At 30.4% G+C, this 21050-nt stretch overlaps 1 protein-coding gene and 1 long non-coding RNA gene across 2 annotated transcripts; both read right to left on the bottom strand.

The window, feature by feature from the left end:
* Positions 1 to 7725: 7725 nt before the first annotated feature.
* LOC148200003 (uncharacterized) lies at positions 7726 to 12081 on the bottom strand. Its single transcript, XR_015786204.1, has 2 exons — positions 11699 to 12081; positions 7726 to 8019 (listed from the first exon to the last, which is right to left on the bottom strand). It is a non-coding gene; the product is annotated as an uncharacterized LOC148200003 (long non-coding RNA).
* A 1853-nt stretch (positions 12082 to 13934) lies between these two features.
* LOC124835555 (alpha-dioxygenase PIOX) lies at positions 13935 to 18241 on the bottom strand. Its single transcript, XM_088114037.1, has 10 exons — positions 17871 to 18241; positions 17470 to 17733; positions 17177 to 17326; positions 16934 to 17067; positions 16273 to 16486; positions 16008 to 16153; positions 15285 to 15512; positions 14796 to 14998; positions 14465 to 14708; positions 13935 to 14346 (listed from the first exon to the last, which is right to left on the bottom strand). The coding sequence occupies exons 1-10, from the start codon at positions 17991 to 17993 to the stop codon at positions 14121 to 14123; spliced, it is 1932 nt and encodes a 643-aa protein (XP_087970163.1). The 5' UTR covers positions 17994 to 18241; the 3' UTR covers positions 13935 to 14120.
* Positions 18242 to 21050: the final 2809 nt, after the last annotated feature.

Here is a 21050-nt window from a genome sequence, read left to right as displayed (position 1 = left end):
AAAACATAAATTTTTCCCCAAAAACCCAATACACACATACAGAAAAAAGAACCATAACATCAATCAGAAAATAAAGATGCAAACTTGCAAGTGTTAGAAGCGTACACAATGCCCCTCGCCGCTGTTCACGGCCGTCCCAAATCAAGCAAGGCCTTCGCCGCCGACCTCGCCTCCTTCATCTGGAGCGGCTACAATGTCTTCCTCGCTCCCTCCCTCCGGATACGTGTTCCGTTCGAGAATTCCCTTACCGTCCAGTTCATCCACATCCACATCCACAACGATTTCGATAGCATGGGTAGCTCCACATGCACATCCAGCCTCGATTGGAAATTGATCAAGAAGAGCTTTAGGCTTGGAACGAGTGGTCGGGGTCAACGTCGATGAAGAGGGTGTCGTCAGAGACGGTGACGACAGGGGAGGTGGCGTCCTCAACGGAGAGAGGGTTCGCTTCGGTACCGGTGAGGTCGTCAATGTCGAGGCGCGAGGGTTCCGCGTTCATGGAGATCAGGTGGTCACGGTTTCGACTTTGCAGGATTGGAGTTGGCGTTAAGGTGGCTGGTGCTCCGATGAAGGATTAGGGGAAACGTTAGGGTTTTTGGAGGTGGAAGATGATGATGTGTTAATAAGGGTAATAACGTGGTTCAGTTGAATGTTTAATAAAAAAAATAAAACTCCACATCAGCGGGCCATGTCACTATAAATTAACGCCGTTGAGTCCAATTTAACGGTAGGGATCCAATTGTTGCAATTTTCACAAAATTAGGACCCAATTGAGAAATCGAAAAAGAACAGGACAAAATTGAGATTCTCCTCAAAAATAGGGACCTCTTGAATGATTAAACCTACTTTTTTACTTGTTAAAAAGTGAATTTAATTTCTAATTTAATTTTATAAAACTATCTTTATATTAAAATGCTGTAACTTAATGTTACCTCTAATTAACGTAACATTTATAATATATACTTGAAAAAAGTATTATACAACTATTAAAAATATTGTTAATATTAAGTGAAAACTAAGCGTGAAAACGTGTAATTCTGAAATAGTGATAAAAAAGAAACAAGTTTTTATAGTAGAAAAAAAAAAGAATGTTGAAGTCAAGAACGAAGACTAGGAACACTTGCACGAAAAGTGAACTCACAACATCTATCATAGCATTACTAAAGGGGCAAAGGGCTCACCAAATTTACTAATTTGATAGCTCCGATGAATTTAAATAAAAAATATTAAGATGGATATAATTTAGTCCTTAAATTTTAATATAAAACTGAAATTTGTATTTGTTTGAAACTTTGATACTATTTATTTAGTTTTTAAATTTTAAAAATTAATAAATACAGTTCTATTCCTATTTCGTTATAAAAGATTTGTGTCAAAGTGATGTTTTTGGTTGACATTTGAGTTATTTACTGTGTGACACGTTATAACTAAATGTCATCCTCAAAAGTTGTTTAACATGTAAAAAAAGATTAAAACATTTAGATTAAGAAGAATATAGTCCTTATTGCACCTTGCATTGAGTTCTAACAACTATGCGCATACCCTTGTTCTTATTCATCTCCACTCTTCTCTGATATTATCGTTAGATCTTGCTTTGGCCATCTCCACTAAAGTTCGCTCCCATTTTCAACGAGAACATTATTTATGGTGCTGATGAGGTTCAACTTCACACTCATCCCCTCTTTATCTGTTTTGTTCCTTCCTCGATTTGGGTTTATTCCAACGTAATTAGGGTTGATTGGAGATATTCTAAGGGGCTGTTGAAACAAAATGGAGATGTTGAAGAAAACAGTTCCTTTTGATGATTTGTATTGTTTATGAAGTTTGAAAAATTGTGTTTAATTGTTTGAGATGATTGTATAATTTTTTAGAATTGTTTTATGAGTGCATATTGTTAATTGTTGATTGTTATGTATGTCTATTAATTTATTGTTAATTACGGTTAAAATTAAAACATTTAAGTTGAAGTAGAGACTGTGAACCTAAACCTGTTTTGTCTTTTTCAGTTTAAAGTATTAGATTAGTTATTTCACTAATATCTCTTAGATACATCGATGTATATTATATCAATTACAAAGTCGATCTAATATACATTTTAGAACCGATTTAATATACCTATTTTGTACTAATATAATGCATTGAATTGAAAAAAAAAGTTATTCTTCCAAGTCATACACATCTCATAGTTAAATTCTTATTTTAATTTTTAATTTTATTTATGGGATTATTAATTATAAACTGGACGAACCGATCATAATCAAAATCTAGCTATAATCAGATTGGTTTAGTTTAGCTATAATTGTTTCCGAGAAACATACTTGCGCCAAAGAAAAAACATATATTAGTATTTTTAATCTGTGATTAATATCATTTTATATATGAAATATATTATTATGTTGGAAAGAAATATTCAATTCACAAGGTTTCAATAGAATTAATTATCACTTTTTACCAAAATATAACTTAAACCAATATCATAAATTAACTTCCTATTTATATAAATAAAAATGACATTTATATTTATTTAGTGTTTACTTAATGAAAAAGTAAAGATGATTTATAAATACTTTATTTCTATAACTTATCAAACAACTTTTTTAAAGACCAATTGATCAGGAAAATTGACCCAAAAGAAGAACTAAGGTACACAAAAAATGACCAACAAGCACCTTTCATAGAGAAGTTATGTTTCTAGTACAATCGTGTGTGTCTATATATATATATATATATATAAAAGTTATGTTTCTAGTACAATTTTAAAAGAAAAAGTGCATTATTTTTATTTAGCAATTTACGTTTAAAAAATTTGATTTTGATATGATATGTCCAAATGTATGATTGACTAATTTTAAATTTTTAGTCATTTAATAATATTCTAATTGGGGATTTTTTTTCTTTTACATGTTGTTTTCAACTTTGTCTATATTATAATGGGAAAGTGAAATTATTATATGCACGTAAGTTTATCGTTATAATTGATATTGAAAAAAGAGAAAAAAAACAAGAGACTTTTGGTACAAATCATATGAAGAAAAACTTATTCATGACTCATGAATCATGAGTGGAATTAGTTTATTTTATACATATATATTTTGTTTTACCATTTAAATACATAATTTTAAAAAGTAACTCTAACCAAAATATGCGCATACATAACATGAAATCGAAATAGTAGAGAGAGAAAATAATATAAGAACATATTCACTGTACATATATATTTTATTAAATATATTTTTTCATCATAATACGTATATGATAAATATATAATTATTGTTTTATTTTTAAATATATATCACGTGTAAATTAATATTTAGGTGTTTATGTTAAAATAAAATGAAATCACAATAATGTTTGCATAAGAAAACTCTATAGAATAATTTACTTTTACAGAAAATTAAAAATACTTTATAAGTTGAATAAAGAATTTAAAAAATAAAAACTATAAGAATTTATAAGAGTAAACAAATTTAAATTTTACATACTCTTTCTTCTTCTTTTTGGCTCGACCTCAAGTGAGATATCATAGACTCAACTCTGCTTTTAAATTAATATAAACAAGATTAATGTTAGATTAAAAATCATTATAATTATTTGTTGATTATTAAAATTATTTTTATTTGTTGACTTACTTCTTAAATCACATTAATAAAAAAGATTAACATTAATTATGTTTTTAACTAAGTTTTTAATTAAAATTAACTAAATCATTTTTAATTACTATCAACTGAAATTATTATAAATTAAGGGTGTTTGCTAACTAACTAGATCAAGACAATCATAATTATTTATCATATAACGATAATAAAGGTTACATCAAGTAACATTAACTTAACTATTTTTCTACCAATTTCAGCCACATAATTTTCTTTATCTACAAAAGTAAGACTATTCTTTACTTTTATATAAGTCAAGATGTTTTAATCAATGTTCATAGAAATTATCTTTTAATTTATATTATTAAGGTTATTTACATGTCGACTTAAGTTATAATTATATTTTTCATTAATATTTGTTAAAATCTTATTGTTCAAGGTAAATTATTTCTTTTATCAATGTTAATGATTTTTTTTGAAAGTTAAATTGGTTGTTTCTTTATCAGCATATATTAATTTTTTCAACTAACATTATTAATATTAGTTAATGATAATTTTCATATTTATGTAACTAAATTACTTCATCTAAATAAAAAATTAAATTTAAATAATTTTAGATCATCTTATTCAAACAAAAACATAATTTTAATACGGATTGGCCTTAAATAACTTAGAATGGCAATTATGTATGTTTAAAATAAATTACAACCAAACTCAATCCTAACTCCAAAACTGATAAACTTAATGACTTTTTAATTTAATCTAACTATCTTAATTTGCATTGCTAGCAATAACATTCTGACAAATTTTTATCTAATATATTTTTTGTGGTTAGAAAATTCTAACCACTATAATTTTAATATAACATATGAAAACTATAAAATTCTACAGTCATCGCTTTACAATAATTTTTTAAAAATTAAAATAATTATTTTAATAATTTTTCTCTTTAAGTTTTATTTTTTTAATTCACCATTTTTTTATTTGACCATTTTTTAAAATTTAATTATTTTTTAATTAAAACTTACCTAGAAAATAAATAAAAACTATTGACAATAAAATTATAAAAAAATATTTATATTTACAATAAAATTTTAAAATTAATTTTTAGTATCAATAGAGTGGTGGGTCAGTAGCTATCCATTAATGGATCCTGAAGATTTATTTGATTGAAAATGGGGGAACATGAATGATTGATTGACACATTAATGGACCCTGAGCCAATAATTTGATGTTCAATTTTGTCTGCTAATGGAAGCATAAGGTTCACACACCCTTGTCGATTTTCCCTTTCAATATCTTCTTAATAATTCAGATGTATAATTCATATAACATCACAAACGCAACACAACATGCTTAAAATGGGATTAACTAGCAAAGTGCAATATTAACAATTTACTAACATAATTATTACAATACCAAAACATAATTCAATATATTACTGGTACAGCCCAATATTAAAATACTAATTACGATTAATCTTTAACAAAAATTAACAAAAAAACATAATTGTTAATACTCATGTTAGAACAAACAACAATATAGCATAATTTTTTCAACTCTTTTCTATTTTTATAATTTTCTCTTCAACTTTTAGTTTTGTTAGTCAAGTACAATCTTTTTCTTTTCAAAACAAACTTCATCTTCTTTAATTTTTTCTTTGTAAATTAGTTTCAATTTCATATTCTTTTTCGTTAATCCATTCAAAATAGTTAAAATATGAATTAGTTGTAATAAAAATCATAAATCATTTATAGAAACTTTATCGTTATAAGTAAAATATTTTTTCACTTATTGTTCAATTTCTACATCTAAAAAATAATATTTCCTTGTTCTTCAATGTAGTTGTCTTCAACACAACAAAATTTTCTCACAACCACCAACTTTTGATATTAAATGTGAAGATAATCTACATGTTTGTGACACTCTTAAACAAATGCTCCTTTACGCACAATCAAATCCTTAAGGCCCTGTTCTCTTGAGTAGATTTGAGGGAATGGATTTGAGGGGATTTGAGAGGATTTGAAGATAATTTTTTTTATCGTTTTTTTGAGCAAATTTGAAGGTAAATGAGAGTGAATTTAAAAATAATATTTTTTAATATGTCATGTCAATACAATTCTATACTAATTCTCACAAATTTACTACACTACAATAATAATTTTGAAAGTAAATTACCTACATGGTGAAACCTTATATCTCCAATCTCACCCTCTATTCCTAAAAAAAGGAAAAAAAGAACTTACGTATCTTTTTGAGTGTTTCTTCGAATGGTAAATCACGATTTTGTTGAAGACGACAGCAAACAGAGTCTTCGTTTTCGTTGATTGAAAGAGGAATCTCACATATCAGATTCTCTCAATTTCGATTTCAACAATTAACTTTAATTTGAACTTTATTTTTAAACGTTAATAAAATTACTTACCACTAATTTCAATTTTTACTTTGAAGCCACATTGTTAATCACATCATAAAAAAAAATTAACATTAATGTTAGAGGACTAAATCCGAAAATTTTATAAAAAGAAAGATAAAACTTGATCAAAATTTTGAAAAGAACTAAAATCAAAATTACATGATGATAATTTAAGAATTAAAAAATGTATTTAACCCAAAGATAATTTATCATAAAAGAGACATAAACAATAAATATTGTTTACGTCATCATAAATTTAATAAAAAAAGTTATATTAATCTATTTTGAAAAGTGAAACAAATTGAGAACATTTAAATAAAATTAAAAAGATCATTATGATAGTGAAACAAAAGACTTTCTTCAACATTAAACAAAATAAAGATTTATTGATCTTCAAAGTTTAAGAAAAAGTTCCCATGAAATTGTTCCAATAATTCATTGTCTCATTAATTATAAACATAGGTGTTCGACGATTCATTATTGAATAGTTTGAAAGTAATCAAGTTTCGATAGTTTCATGTTTAGTTTTTCTTTAATTGTACGAAAGTGTTATATGCAGCCAATCAAATTTAGATTTTTCTTTTTGAAACCAAAAGTTAAACGAATCAAATTTCAATACGTGCCATCAACGCTGTTATTATTATTATTTTCTTATAAAAGAAGTGTGTTAGATGCATAAACACGAAAAATTATATTAAATTAAATACAAAAGCGTTAAAAGAATTGTTTTATACAAAAGGTGAATAGAGAAACTTGACTAAATACATAAAAATATTAATATACTTATACCATTATGTAAATTTGACTTTATTTTGATATAATTTTCCGTACCTATATTTGACATAAAGATAAATTGGTCATCATATATTTTTATCAATTAAAATATTTTTTTAATCTTTCACATTGATTATAATAATTTATAAATTTTACATATTTTTTATCAATTAAAATATTTTTTTAATCTTTCACATTGATTATAATAATTTATAAATTTTACATATTTTTTATCAATTAAAATATTTTTTTTATCTTTCACATTGATTATAATAATTTATAAATTTTACATATTTTTTTTCAAATTCCTTCCTTTTAAATACCTTCATGCCTAATATATATATATATATATCACGTTTGGAATTATGAGGGTCACAGAATACACCAAATGGAGGAAGGATATGGTTTTTCCTCTCTCTCTTATAATTGTTCCCTCTACCATTGTTATTGAGATTAGGATTGCACATGTGATATAAAGAATTAATCATATTCTTTATTCAAGAATGACCAATTCTTCCTGCACCTCACCAATGTCTTCTCACACCTTTCATTTTATATATTTATCCTTTACTTATTAAATCATTTATTAAAATCAAATAAAAATTAAAGATGAGTTAATGATTTCGTAACTACCAGTGATCCTAAATCTCATTTTATTACCCTACATGCACCCCTTCCTTCTTCTTATTTTTTGACTTTAAAATAAAATAACAAACAAATCAAAAAATGAAAAAATATTCCAAAAACATATTTAATATTATTTAATCATAAAATATAACATAAAAATAAAATTTACAAAATATATAAATATAAAATATTAACAAAAAAACTATATAAAATATTAACCAAAATAAATTAAATATACTATCATAGTATTTCATACATATATTTTTTAAACAAATTTAATACTATAAATAAATATCAAAAATACTAAATAATAAATAATATAAAGAAATACAATTCATAAATTTTAAGCAAATTTAATTAAATACAATAAAAGAAAATAAAGTAATAAAAGAAATCCTAAAAAAGCAAGCAGCTTCAAGTACGGCCACAGTAAACTGCAGGTCGAAGTGCGACTAGCCTCATCCGCAGTTCCAAGTGCTGCACGAAAAAGTGTCGAATGCCAACCGCAGGTCCAACTGCGCAACCCGTCAACCGCAGCTCCAAGTGCGGTTCTCATCCCTCCCAACCGCACTTCCATGTGCAGCGGTCGCAGTTCCATGTGCGACGGCGCTGATTCGCAAATTCAAGTGTGGTTAAGGCCCCAATTTCAAGATAAAAACGAAACAAGCACAGATTTTATCACGTTTAATGCATCATACAATGACCTTAAGGAAATTTGTCCTTGAAGTTAACTCTCTGAGAAGAAGAAAATCTACACTGTTGCACCAAAAGAACTTATAAACAAATGAAGTTGATGATGAGGGAAGAGGAGAGGAGTGTAGGAAGAAAAAAAATGTGAGCTTTAAATGAAATGCGACAGGCAAGGAAGAGGAAGGGAGGAAGGGGTGTAAGGTTTACAAAATAATCTGAAGTGTGATAGCTGTTGTTTCAATTTAATCCTTGTAAGACCCATGAAAAATATTTAACTTAATAGTAACAATTTTATTAAATAAGAAATTTTGGTAGCTTAAATGGTAGAAAATTGTGGTGATTTCAAGAACATGGGTTCAATCTCTTTTCTACCTTTTTGTTTAAAAAAAAAATAGTGATAGTGGATAAACACTCCTAGTTTGAAGTCATTATTGAGGGATCAGATATGTCAAGTGGTGATTAAAATATTAATATATTAAAATAATATTGGTATTTTCACAGTGCCGGTTATTTAAATAATAATAATAATATTGGTATACGTGAAAAATATGGGAAATTATTGGATAAATTTCTTGTGTATGATATTTTGATTTGTGAAAGGGCTAAATGTTTGTTATATTTTTTTTAGAATAAAAAAAAATGCTCTAGTACTTGTGAATTATCATATGTAGAGTAATTAGTATAAATTGAATTGACTAGGAAACTCATAATATCATATGTAGAGTAATTAGTATAAATTGAATTGACTAGGTAACTCATAATATCATATGTAGAGTAATTAGTATAAATTGAATTGACTAGGTAACCCATAAAGGAAGTTAACAGTGATATACAGTACATCTGATATATATAACTCATAGTATGACTTATGTGAATACATTTATCTCAATAATAGATGTTGTCTGAAATGCATACTCTGTTTAATAGTGTTACGCTCTTTTAAGGTGCAAGGTTAATTATATATATACTTTGTTGGTATGATTTTGGTTGTCTGTAAGGAGAAAATTAATAATGAACATGACTAGGTCATGATTGATGATAATCTTATGAATTGGTATGGGAAATGTTATACGCTAAAATCATGTGTATGAAAGTACTATTAGTGCATATTGATTTTCAACTCAGAATTTAATCTTTAATTGTTATGCCTAGTATAATATCGTAAACATTTATGTGTGAATTGAATGTTGTCATGTGAAGTCTAAATGCCTTACTTAATTTGCTGATGAAATGGTTGATATTAAATTCATGTAAAAATAATTCATACATAATAGGTATGGGCTTTGAAAGGGTTGTGGTTTGAATAATGCGGAATATGTAATATAATTGTTTAGGGAAAGTATAATGTTATTCCGGATGAGATTATACAATTGTACCCTGCACCAATACAAATGTTCCGTCTTTAATTTAATAGAATCTAATAAATAGTGATGTGTTACCCAATGGGAACCACTCTCATATGCATAAAAGTGTTGTATTTCTAAATTTTAATTATGATGTTGAAATGCACAATGTAGAAGAAGTAATTACATATTTATTAAAGTCTTATTTAAATTAGTTGTGAGTAATTATTTGAGGAATAAAAATATATTACCATAATCATTGTGTACTAACACTTAACTATTAGAAGTTGTAATTGACTTGAAACTAAATAAATAAATTAATATATATACATATATATATATATATATATACATATATATATATATACATATATATATATATATATATATATACATATATATATATATATATATATATACATATATATATATATACATACATATATATATATATATATATATATACATATATATATATATATATCGTACTATCATATATTTTTCTTGAAGTATAGAATTTTCGACTTTCGAAAATTTTTGTTGTTGGAGAAAATGTAAGACTTATGAAAAATAGTGTTTATCACATAACTTAGACAAATTACAACATTTACCACATAAATAGAATTTAATCAAATATATATATATATATATATTTCACAACAACAACACTATCATTTCAATCATTTCAGTTATAAACACACAAATACATGTACAACCGTTCATTAGCATCATGAAAACACAAAACAACTAAGATCTAATTCCAATCCATCCAACTCTTCAATCATGAAGCATATCAATATTTGGAACATATAAAAATTAATAAATTTCCCTTACTTTAAAAATAGTTTTTAAAAAATTAAGAACAAAAGACTCCATAGAAAACAAAAATATTATTTTCTTATTTTTTTAGTCCACAAGAATTAACCTTCTTACTACCTATTTTTATTCAAAATAAAAAATCATTAACCACGTAATTTTAACATAACACTAGTTTCAAAATGTTGATATCAAATTTTGAAAATATGTACATTTATATATACGTAATTTTAACATAACACTAGTTTCAAAATGTTAGATATCAAATTTTGAAAATAAGTACATTTATATATATATATATATATATATATATATATATATATATATTAAATAACCTATACTTAAAATAACAAATAGGAAAAATATAATATAATTTAAGTTGCACGCTTATCCCAAAATACTAAAGATTAAATATTACGTTGAAATGTGTGAAAGAAATGTCCACAATAAATTTATATTAGAATGATCCTTGTGGAATAGAGGTCTTTCCATTAAGTTCAAGTTGAAAAAAAGATAATAATATTTTGACAATATTTTTTTAACAATAATTTAATATAATTTAAGTGTTATTACATGATTGATTTATGTTGATGTTTATGATTATTATTATTAGTTATTAATTATTAATTGTGGAATGATTTTAAAACATAATGATACATAGATAATATTAAAATATTGTAAAAAATATTGTCAAATTATCATTTGTAAAAAATAATCTTAGAATTGGATAATGCTATATCACCTAAGTTGATTATAATAAGAAGCACGAATCTCATCCTCATGTATCTATCAAAACAAAAGCAACAAGACAACCATAATCTGGAATCACTACACCTGTGTAGCATCAAAAGGGTACCCCAATCAAATGCAATTAACATCAAATGAATCGAAACAGCAGATGCAATCGAGGATCCAATTTATACCGAGGTCATCACACACACCACAAAAATGAACTCAGAAAACGCAAGAACATGAACTCGAAACAAGCCAAGAAAATTCACAATCAAACAATCACAAACATGCTACCAACAAATAAAAGAATAGAGCAAAACCCAAAATTATATTACATTAATCCAACCACTACAATCCATAATGAACAAATAAACTTCATCAATGAAACCAGTTACACAATCAATCAATGATTTTCCAGAACCTCACTCCAACAACCAAAAACATCCTTCCTCCCAATGGAAACAGGTCTTGTCACCAACATTCTAGATAGGCTTCCTTCGATTCCACATAAAACTCACAGAACTCATAAAAACAGGCACCAACTAAAATCACATCCACCCAAAAACACAAGTTCCGGAACACACCAAATTCGAACTATTATCAAACAAATTCTAAGCAGTGAATCTGACAGAGACCAAACTATAAAGATAAAAGAGATTAATTAAAACAGGGCATAGAGAGCAAGGCCAGGAGAGGGTCGGGCTTACCTGAGATCGGAGGCGGATTGTCCTCATCGACGACGGAAACGGTTATAGCGAGCCCTAACAGAGGGGTTGCGCGGCGACTCTATGAAGGCGGTACCGAGAAGACGAACCTTGATGGTTGGGTCTATGAAGAGTGAAAATGGAGTGGATCATCGAGCTGTGGTGTGATCTTTGTTCTCGTGTGCGTAGAAGAAGAAGATAAAAAGTAGGAGAGGATTTGGAGTGTAATGATGAAAAGTTATGTATGGTTTCTGATTTTGAGTGTTGGTGCCTTATGTTATGCCCATGACATCTTTGATAATTGTGTCACGTACTGGATTCACAATTGCGGAAAGAAAACAAAAGAAAGGAAGATTGTTCCTCCCAAATAAGCTTCTATTTCTCTCTTTTTTTTTTCTTTATGTGAACCCAGATGCATTTTTTTATTTGTTAATAATCGTTTTTATTTTGTATATAACAATAATAAAGTAGTGAAATTAGTATGTAATTAGATATTGTAAAAATTAAGTTGTATTGTTATAATTATTATTAAAATAATTGTATTGTATGTTTCTTCGCTTGAGTTTTTTTGTTAGATATTTTAGACAAAGTTTTCTTGAATGAACTATTTTAAGGCAAATTTAATTAGGTTGAACTCTCAAAACTGAGTTCTCCGAGTTGAGTTCTCTATGTCGAACTCGTCAGGCCGAGTTCTCCAAGCAGAGGTTTCCAAGTCAATCTCTTATCAAAGTTCAACTCTTTATCAAGGTCGAATTTTCCCTCTTAGCCTAGCTTTTTCTCAAGGTCGAGCGTTTCTTCCAAGTTGAGCTCTCCCTCAATGTCGAGCTTTTCCTTAGGCCGAGGCCCTCTAGGTTGAGTTCCCTCAGGCCAAGCTCCTACTACGCTGAGATCCTATAAGCCGAGCTCCCGTAGGCCGAGGTCCACCAAGCCGAGGTCCTTCTAGGCTAATGTCCCTCTAGGCCAATCTCCCGCTAGGCTGAGCTCTCGTAGGCCGAGCTCCTCTAGGTTGAGCTCCTCCAGGTGGAGCTCCCCTAGGTCGAGCTCCTCTAGGCCGAGCTCTGCCAACCGAGCTATCCAAGGCCAACTCTTTCAACCAAGCTATTTAAGCTCCTTCAGCCGAGCTCTCCAAGGCCAAGCTCTCTAAGGTTAAGCTCTTCAAAGGACGAGGTCTTTCAGCCGACCTTTTATGGCTACCTCTTTCAGCTGAGGTCTCTAAGGCCGAACTCTTTCAACCAAGCTCTTCAAACTCCTTCAGTCAAGCTTCTCCAAGGCTGAGCTCTTTACACCTTCTTTAACACCCCATTTTAGGATGCCACGAGTAAATTATAAAACATTATGTAACACTTAGACAATCTATCGTCTAACAACTCAGCCTCACCTTAAAGTGATCCATCCACATCGTCTAACAACTCCGTTATATCCCTAGACGACCTATCGTCTAACTTTTGAAAAAAGAAGATGATGATTCAATAAAAAATTTAATAATGATAATGTTTATAAAAGTTTTGAAGATTTAAAGAATGAATTAGTTCAAGATAGACATTGAAAATAAAATAATCTTGTTGAAGTCTTGTACCCCCATGAAGTGATTAGGCCTAGACAATCAACCATTAAAAATTAATTATTGAAATTTCAAAACAATGCATTTATTTGTCATATAAGTTATTATTTCAAGAAAATTTCAGTAAGCATTTGGATGGGTAGAATTTAACAAGTGAAATAAACATACTTTAAAGATAGGTTTAATCGTTTACTACATCCCTATTTATGTACGAATGTCTCAATTGGGTCCTCGTTTTTTAAAGTGTATCAAAATGGTCCTTAATTTTGAAATTTGATATCAATTGAGTCCTTTCCGTTAAGTTGGTTGGACGTCGTTAAAAAAATTGATGAGTGGGATGCTGAGATGACGAAAGAACGCTCGTCCAACACCGAACGAACGTTCGTCCACCAACGAACGAACGCTCGGCGACCACTGAACGAACGATCGTCCAGTGTGGAACGAACGGTCGTCCAGCGGTAAGAGGTCGTCGAGCGTTCGTTCGCTGGTGGACGAGCGTTCGTCATCTCAGCATCCCACTCATCAATTTTTTTAACGCCGTCCAGCCAACTTAACGGAAAGGACTCAATTGATATGAATTTTCAAAATTAAGGACCATTTTGATACACTTTAAAAAACGAGGACCCAATTGAGACATTCGTACATAAATAGGGATGTAGTAAAGGATTAAACCTTAAAGATACATAACTACGTGCAATTTTACTTTTTCCTTAGATGGGTAGAGTTTTCATTCATAAACTCATATACATTGAACTCAGACACACATAGGTCGAAATTTAGAGTTTTACAAGATACAAATATACATATCAATTCAAACTTAACAAAAGATAGATCCAAATAAAACACATAAATATCGAAATTACATTACTGAGGAACACGAAGGTAAAGAGGAACATGATTGGGTGAGTTTGGAAGCGAATCCCAAACTGAGAAAGCACTAGAAGAGTTCAACCACTTGTGTGTCATTTCAGGATAGTGACGATCAATCACATCTTTCAAACTCTCAGTTGTGTTCACCCATTCAAGTCCCTTTTTAGTGTATGTTTCTTCATTATAGTTGCTTGTGAAGAACCTATCAGCTTCCAGCCTCCTGCAAATCCACAATAAATGTTTCAAAATCAATTCATAAAACAGAGAGTCCAAAAATTACACTTAAAAACACACAATGAATCCTTTAGAATATTGGTATTTTAATGTTATTCCTTTACCTGCTTGCCATGAGGAGGAATATTACAAAAGCTGTCTCACTGATTGCAAAACCCTTTATTTTCTTCTCTGCCATGAGACCTACAAGTAGATCAAGTTCTTCAACATCATCCCCATATACCTCTTCCAATACTTGAATTGCTTCGTTATCATCTGTTAGATCTTCCCACTTTGAGATAGGTATCAACAGTAATGACCTCCTAAACTGGTTGTATCTAGCCACATTCCTTTCCCTATCCCTGTAAACTGCATCAGAATTTTAGGTTTAATAACTAGATATAATATAGATCTTAATTTTAAAACTATACATATAGATGTATGTATATATCTTACTTTCAAGAGCAGCTAGGTCCACATGTTCAGACCTTTCTGTGCCATCCATGTTCTGTGGTACGAGGTCCCTTAGCCACTCTGGATAATTCCAAAGCTCTAATGCTCCACAAGCTTGGTGACCCATTGACACAAGTTGTCTTGCAACTCCTATTTCTGTTAGAGTCTTCTCTCCAGGTAGTCCAATCAGGTTTTTCATAGGGATTCTACAATGCCAAATGGAAAGAGAAATTTTGGTCAAAGATAATGATAAAATGCTTCAAATTATTGAGATAATCTAACTTTATAGCTATTAAACACACCCTAACTGGAAAGAGAAATGTATTAATCTAAAAAATAAGAACAATTCTTAAAAACAATATAAGTTATTGAAGAATTCAGTATCAGTTTAAGCGGTGTGAAGTTTAAGAATTCTTATAAATTATAAATAGTAACAGATGTAGTAATGTCTTTGGGAAAAGAAAAGGTTAAGGTAAGATTTTATTATCATACTCTTTGATTACTGGTAGAGATTTGTTTGGCCCAGGAGTTGCAGATAGGTCTCTCAGATGCAGGTTATCAGGTAGGAGTGGGTGCATTCTATAGACACTCGTAAATTCTTCTGTTAAAGAGTATGTGACACCATGATTTTCTGGCTTCTTCATACCAACAAATCCTCCCAAGATGGACCCACCAACATGTCCAAATGTATCCTTAAACTTCTTCCCCAAGAGTCCATACCTGAAAAACAAACAATAATTTCAAAAAATAAATAGATTACAACTGATTATTAGAGAGTTTTTACCCATTTACACGGTTGATACAGAGAGTTTTTATCCATTTACACTGTTGGTAATCGATTACAAACCTGCTGTAACGATTATTAGAGAAATTTTGACTATATAAGATGAAGTCGTGCTCACGACTTCAGTACACAATAATCGATTATACAGCTTTGTAATCGATTATCAGTCTCTAAAATTATTTTTGGATTTATAACTTTATTTCTGATCACGACTTCTTCGTTTGAAGTTGGCTCGACCCTCACAACTTGCTTAATTTTCAAATTTTTTTGTTCCATATACGTAAAATGTATTTCATTTTTGTCTGTATATATAAAAAAAACCACATTTTGAATATAAATTAAAAAAAGCAGCTTGAAAAATATTTCAGTAGATAAATTTTTTAATGTAAACTGTACTGTGTCAGAAAATTTTGTGGTGTGGAGAGGCTTACCAGTTGGCACGCATTCCTGCAAGTAGAGTATCTGTTTTAAGAAGCTCCACAGTCCAATCAATGGTGTGAACCTTTGCAATCACAGCTGAAGTCACCAATCTTGCATGGCGATAGAGTTCTTCATCATTCAAATGAGGGTAATATTTCTGAAACAGTACAGTAAAAAACAGGTATTTAGTTAGTATTTTCTTTTCATTAATGAGTTTGTTTTTAAAATAAGATTGGTTACTCTTTTTTTCCATGATGAAATTTATGATTATTATACCTTGAGAGAATCACAAACTGCATTGTGTTCCTGAATGAAAAGGGACTGCAGAGTTGAAACACCAGCCCAACTGTTGCGGATGTCACCTGCAACTGCTGTTCCATTTTCGTTATGCAGAAGGTTTCCATCCTTTGATATCTTTAGCTTTCCATCTTTGAAAGTCCTCACTTTCTGTAAAACTTCTCCATTGCTTCCATACACAGCACTTCCATCCCTATTTCATCAACCAAATCCATGCAACTTAAACATCTTCTCAGAGACTATACCAATAACTTTCATATCAGCTACTTTTACTTTTACATTAGTCCAATGTGCTAAAGAAGGCAGGTTAACAAAGTCTATTATATTATTATTGATAATATCATATTATTATTATTATTATTTATTTGAGATAATTTTTTATTTTGTTGATATTCTTTATTATAATATTATCATTTTTATGACATGAATCCTAAAGCTCAAATAGTTTTATAAATATAAGTTATCTTTTTTGTTCTCTTTTCAAATTATAATTTCTGTCGGTATCATTGCTTAGTACATATCGATGTGCTCCTCATTTAAAAACTAATTTTTCTGAAATTATGTTAGTCAACTCAGTATAAGAAGTACGAATGATAAACTTATCAACATTAACCTTTAACTTCTGCAGTAGAAATCTTACCACCATGGTGTTCTAATGTTGGATGATCCGGTTTTGATCTCATAGAATCCAGTGGGAATTTCCTTAGTTTTGAAGAATTTGAAAGATTTTAGAGGGCATTGGCCTGCAACTTCTTTTGGTGCAGTCAGTTCAATCTGCATACATATATATAGATATGTATCAAAATTCCATGAACAAATTAAATTAAATACCTTCTTATTATCACAACAAAAAACATCATCATGGTTTTAGAAATTGATTGACCTGTTTGGTATCCTCAAGATGATCGATCCAATCGTGAATCATGAACTGAATCCAAGAAGCTGCAATGACGTTGAATTGCTTCCCTGTGTCCTTGTATGTCCTCCTGGCTAGTAGCTTTGTTGCTACCACCATTGGATCAGGCTTCAATAGCTGCACACACACAAAACTATGCCTTCAAAATTCACCATCATCAAAGCAACAAAATCATATAGAACAAGTCAACAAACTATAGCAGTAAAAACACTGATCTTTGTATGTCCTTATAACTAGCTTTATATATATATGTTGTGGACCTTTTTCTTCTGATCAACAGGGAGCATGTTTCTGCCAAAGAAAGTTCCTTGGCTGCCAGCAACTTCATTGAAAGGATCATTATATTTTCCATCAGCTGTTCTGTATGGAAAATCTGAAGGGTTGAACCTAATCCCAGTTGGAGTTGTTCCAACGTTGAAGAGGTTGTACTCTTGGTGAAGGTGACGTCTGATAGCCAGATACAATAGCCCTAAGAAAACAGGCAGACGAGGCCATATCCCCAGCTTGTCAATGGAATGAACAATCTGCATAAAACAGACTCATTTCGTGATGATCACAACTTAATTAAAGCTCTGATAATTAATGCTTTGAAAATGATGTCATAATACTATCACTAATGTAATTCATGTTATGATAATATGACGTAGAGGGAATTATATACAATGAAGAGAAAAGCATCTATTATGGTCATTTTTGCCACAGCTTCATGGAAGTCTTTGTGGATGAACTGGTGAAGAACATTTGCAAAAAGGTTTCTGATGGGATCCGTTATCACAGACCACATGTTTGCTAGATGATGCAAAACGAAGATATAATTAATGAGTTTGATATATGAATGTGTATATTTTTCTAAGGTTGCATTTGTATTTATAGGCCCTTACCTTAGAAATATTACTTTCAATTTTGCATTTTGGCTGGCGGAACTCACCACGTATGTATTCAAACCCTAACGTGGTCATCGATAAACAACCATCTGCTTGTCTTTTTGTGTGGAAAATGTTCCAAGGTTGTCATGTAACAAAAAATAATTATGATTACTTACATATCCTCTTTCTCTTACATTTCTTTCTCTGATCATGATTCATCATGTTTTAATATTCTTTTTTCTTTCTTTTATGTAAAATGAACATAATTGTTAAAAATGGTTAAACGAAAAAAGTAATGCTTGCATTAATGCCATTTTCATTTATTCTTTTTATCAAACAAATACTCCATCTTTTACTAATTCGTGCACGAAAAAAAAAAGTGTCTTTGTTCTTGCTTTGGAAAAGTTCCAAGACGTTAGATTTGGTCATATATTTACTGCCACTTTTCTTCTGTTTACTTTTCATTTTAATGGCTGCATAAGCAAATTCTAACATTTTGGTCTTTGACAAATCGTTTTCTATTTAGTTCTTATGTGTTCAACAAAAACCCTACGCTAAGAGATAAACTAATGAACAAAATGTATTTTTTTATATAAGAAATAAAACCACAAGGATAATAAGGAGTAGTTGGCAGTATTTTATCCATTTATTCTATGGCAACGTAAGGTTATGTTTATAGGGAAAAAGACACCGATTAATTTTGTTTATAGGCATCGATTTTGCAACTGATACATATACGAACGAGGTAAAAAGAGGTATGTTTTATGTCTCAGTTACGAACCGAGGTAAAACGAGATAGGATTATGTCTCGGTTCTTAGATAACCAAGACAATATGTTTTTTTTTCTTTTTCAGACTTTATCAGGTTGGATTATCAGATGATCAGGAATCCAAAGGTTGGATTATCAGGTTGCAATGCCAAAATCAGTAACCTATTCTTGTGAGTTTTCACTGGCCTCAAGAACAATGCCAACAACACTGTACTGAACCCTACATCAAACTCTCATTCCCAACAACACCGTTTCCAAACACACAATCCTCCTCCAGCTTCCACAGCTTTCTGTGTTTCCGAATGTCCACCGCACCGGCGCAGCCTCTGGTGAAGTCCCAACCTCTATACAACTTCGCCCTTCCCTTATTGAAATGGGGAGCCAGCGTCAAGAACCACCACACCATCGTAGCGCATCACCACCGCTGCCGCTGCCCCTCCTCCCACCCCTCTGATCATGCCTCCGAACTTGACTACGACCACGACTCTCGCCCCACCGCCTTGGATCTAGGGCCGCCCGCAACCTATTTGGACTCCTCACCTGCTCCCTCAAGCCGCTTGCTCCAACACCACAACCACTTTAGCCGCCGTCGTGCAACGATGAAACTAACGACGAAGTTGCGAAGCGCGAGATCGAGGAGGCAGAAACCCTGAATCTGATTTCTGGAAAAGAGAAAAACCCTAAGAGATTTGGCCATTTGGGCTTGATCTCAAAAGGCGACGATGGTCGGGAAAGGGACCGACGGGGCCGAGAGAATCCACGACCGATGGAGGCACCACGGCCGGCGCTGGCACCGCGTTGCCAGGGTCCAAGACGGGGAGCGGTAGCACGTGAAAAGAATGAAGGGAGGAAGAAGAGAGGAGTTTTGGTGTAGAGTAGGAGTAAGAATAATGGAAGGGTTTGAATGAAAAGCCTAGTTCACTGGAAAACGTGCAGGTCTTTGTGTCTCGGTCCTGCATCAACCGAAGCAGTATCAAATCCTTATGCATCGGTCCTGTATCAATCGGTGTCATAAATTTTTTATGCCTCGGTTCTTTGTATACCCGAAGCATATAACTTCATCTTGATTTCAAAACTGTTACCGTGTCTTTAAATGTTTCAGTTTTTACAAAACCGCGACATATATCATAAGTTAAAAAAATGTTTTTTTACTAGTGTAAGTGTAATTTAATTTTAAATGAAAAAATTGCCTGACAAAAGAAAACACATGATAAAGATTAGTGGAGAATTATTTAATGGTTTAATAGCCAATTTAGTCCTCACTTTGGTTGAAAAATCTCAATTTAGTCCCTCGTTATAAAAGTGTTTTGAATTAGTCCTAACTTTTAAAATAGTGGGTCAGATTGGTCCTTTCTGTTAAATATAAGTTAACAAAATTAATGGATGATGATGTGACACAACTTAAAGCTAACGAGGGACCAATCTAACACATCAGCTTTAAGTTGTGTCACATCATCATCCATTAATTTCGTTAACTTATATTTAACGAAAGGGACCAATCTGACCCACTATTTTAAAAGTTAGGACTAATGTAAAACATTTTTATAACGAGGGACTAAATTGAGATTTTTCAACCAAAGTGAGGACTAAATTGGCTATTAAACCTTATTTAATCGTTGACTAGAGGAGAAAAGATCATAATTGCATTAGCAATAATAATTGTTTGATGAAATTTTTATCAATGTTTTCTCACCCATGTTGTGGTGCTTTAAATTTCGTATAAACATTAATCCAAACACACTATTATAATGTTTGTTTAACCATTTCTATCTTTCTTGCTCCATATAATTTGAGAATTTATATATTTATACTTAAAAAAACTGTTTATTTGTGAGCAATTTATTTTAGTTATAAACAAGTGTGTAAAAATAAAATTAATGATAAATTTCACCTCAAGCCATGTGTAACATACTTTCTTACTTGTTAAAAAGTGAATTTTATTTCTAATTTAATTTTATAAAACTATCTTTATATTAAAATGCTGTAACTTAATGTTATCTCTAATTAACGTAACATTTATAATATATACTTGAAAAAATTATATAACTATTAAAAATATTGTTAATATTGAGAGAAAAAATAAGCGTTAAAACGTGTAATTGTGGAATATATAGTGATAAAAAGAAACAAATTTTTATAGTAGAAACAAAAACAAAGAATAATGAAGTCAAGAACGAAGGCTAGGAACACTTGCACGAACAATCAA

This window comes from Vigna umbellata, chromosome 4 (genome assembly GCF_029865625.1).
Source record: "Vigna umbellata cultivar VRB3 chromosome 4, Vumbellata_1.0, whole genome shotgun sequence".
NCBI classification, from domain to species: Eukaryota; Viridiplantae; Streptophyta; class Magnoliopsida; order Fabales; family Fabaceae; genus Vigna; species Vigna umbellata.
The sequence above is the reverse complement of the archived record's forward strand: the minus strand, read 5'-3'. Positions and strand labels throughout refer to the sequence as shown.

Bases quoted from the DNA above. Each gene is read 5' to 3' on its own strand.
- LOC124835555 (XM_088114037.1), bottom strand. From the start codon at position 17,993: ATGTGGTCTGTGATAACGGATCCCATCAGAAACCTTTTTGCAAATGTT. The intron at 17,734-17,870 runs GTATATAATTCC...TGTTTTATGCAG, and splicing joins TAGATGCTTTTCTCTTCATT to ATTGTTCATTCCATTGACAA. The intron at 17,068-17,176 runs GTCAATCAATTT...ATATGTATGCAG, and splicing joins ATCTTGAGGATACCAAACAG to ATTGAACTGACTGCACCAAA.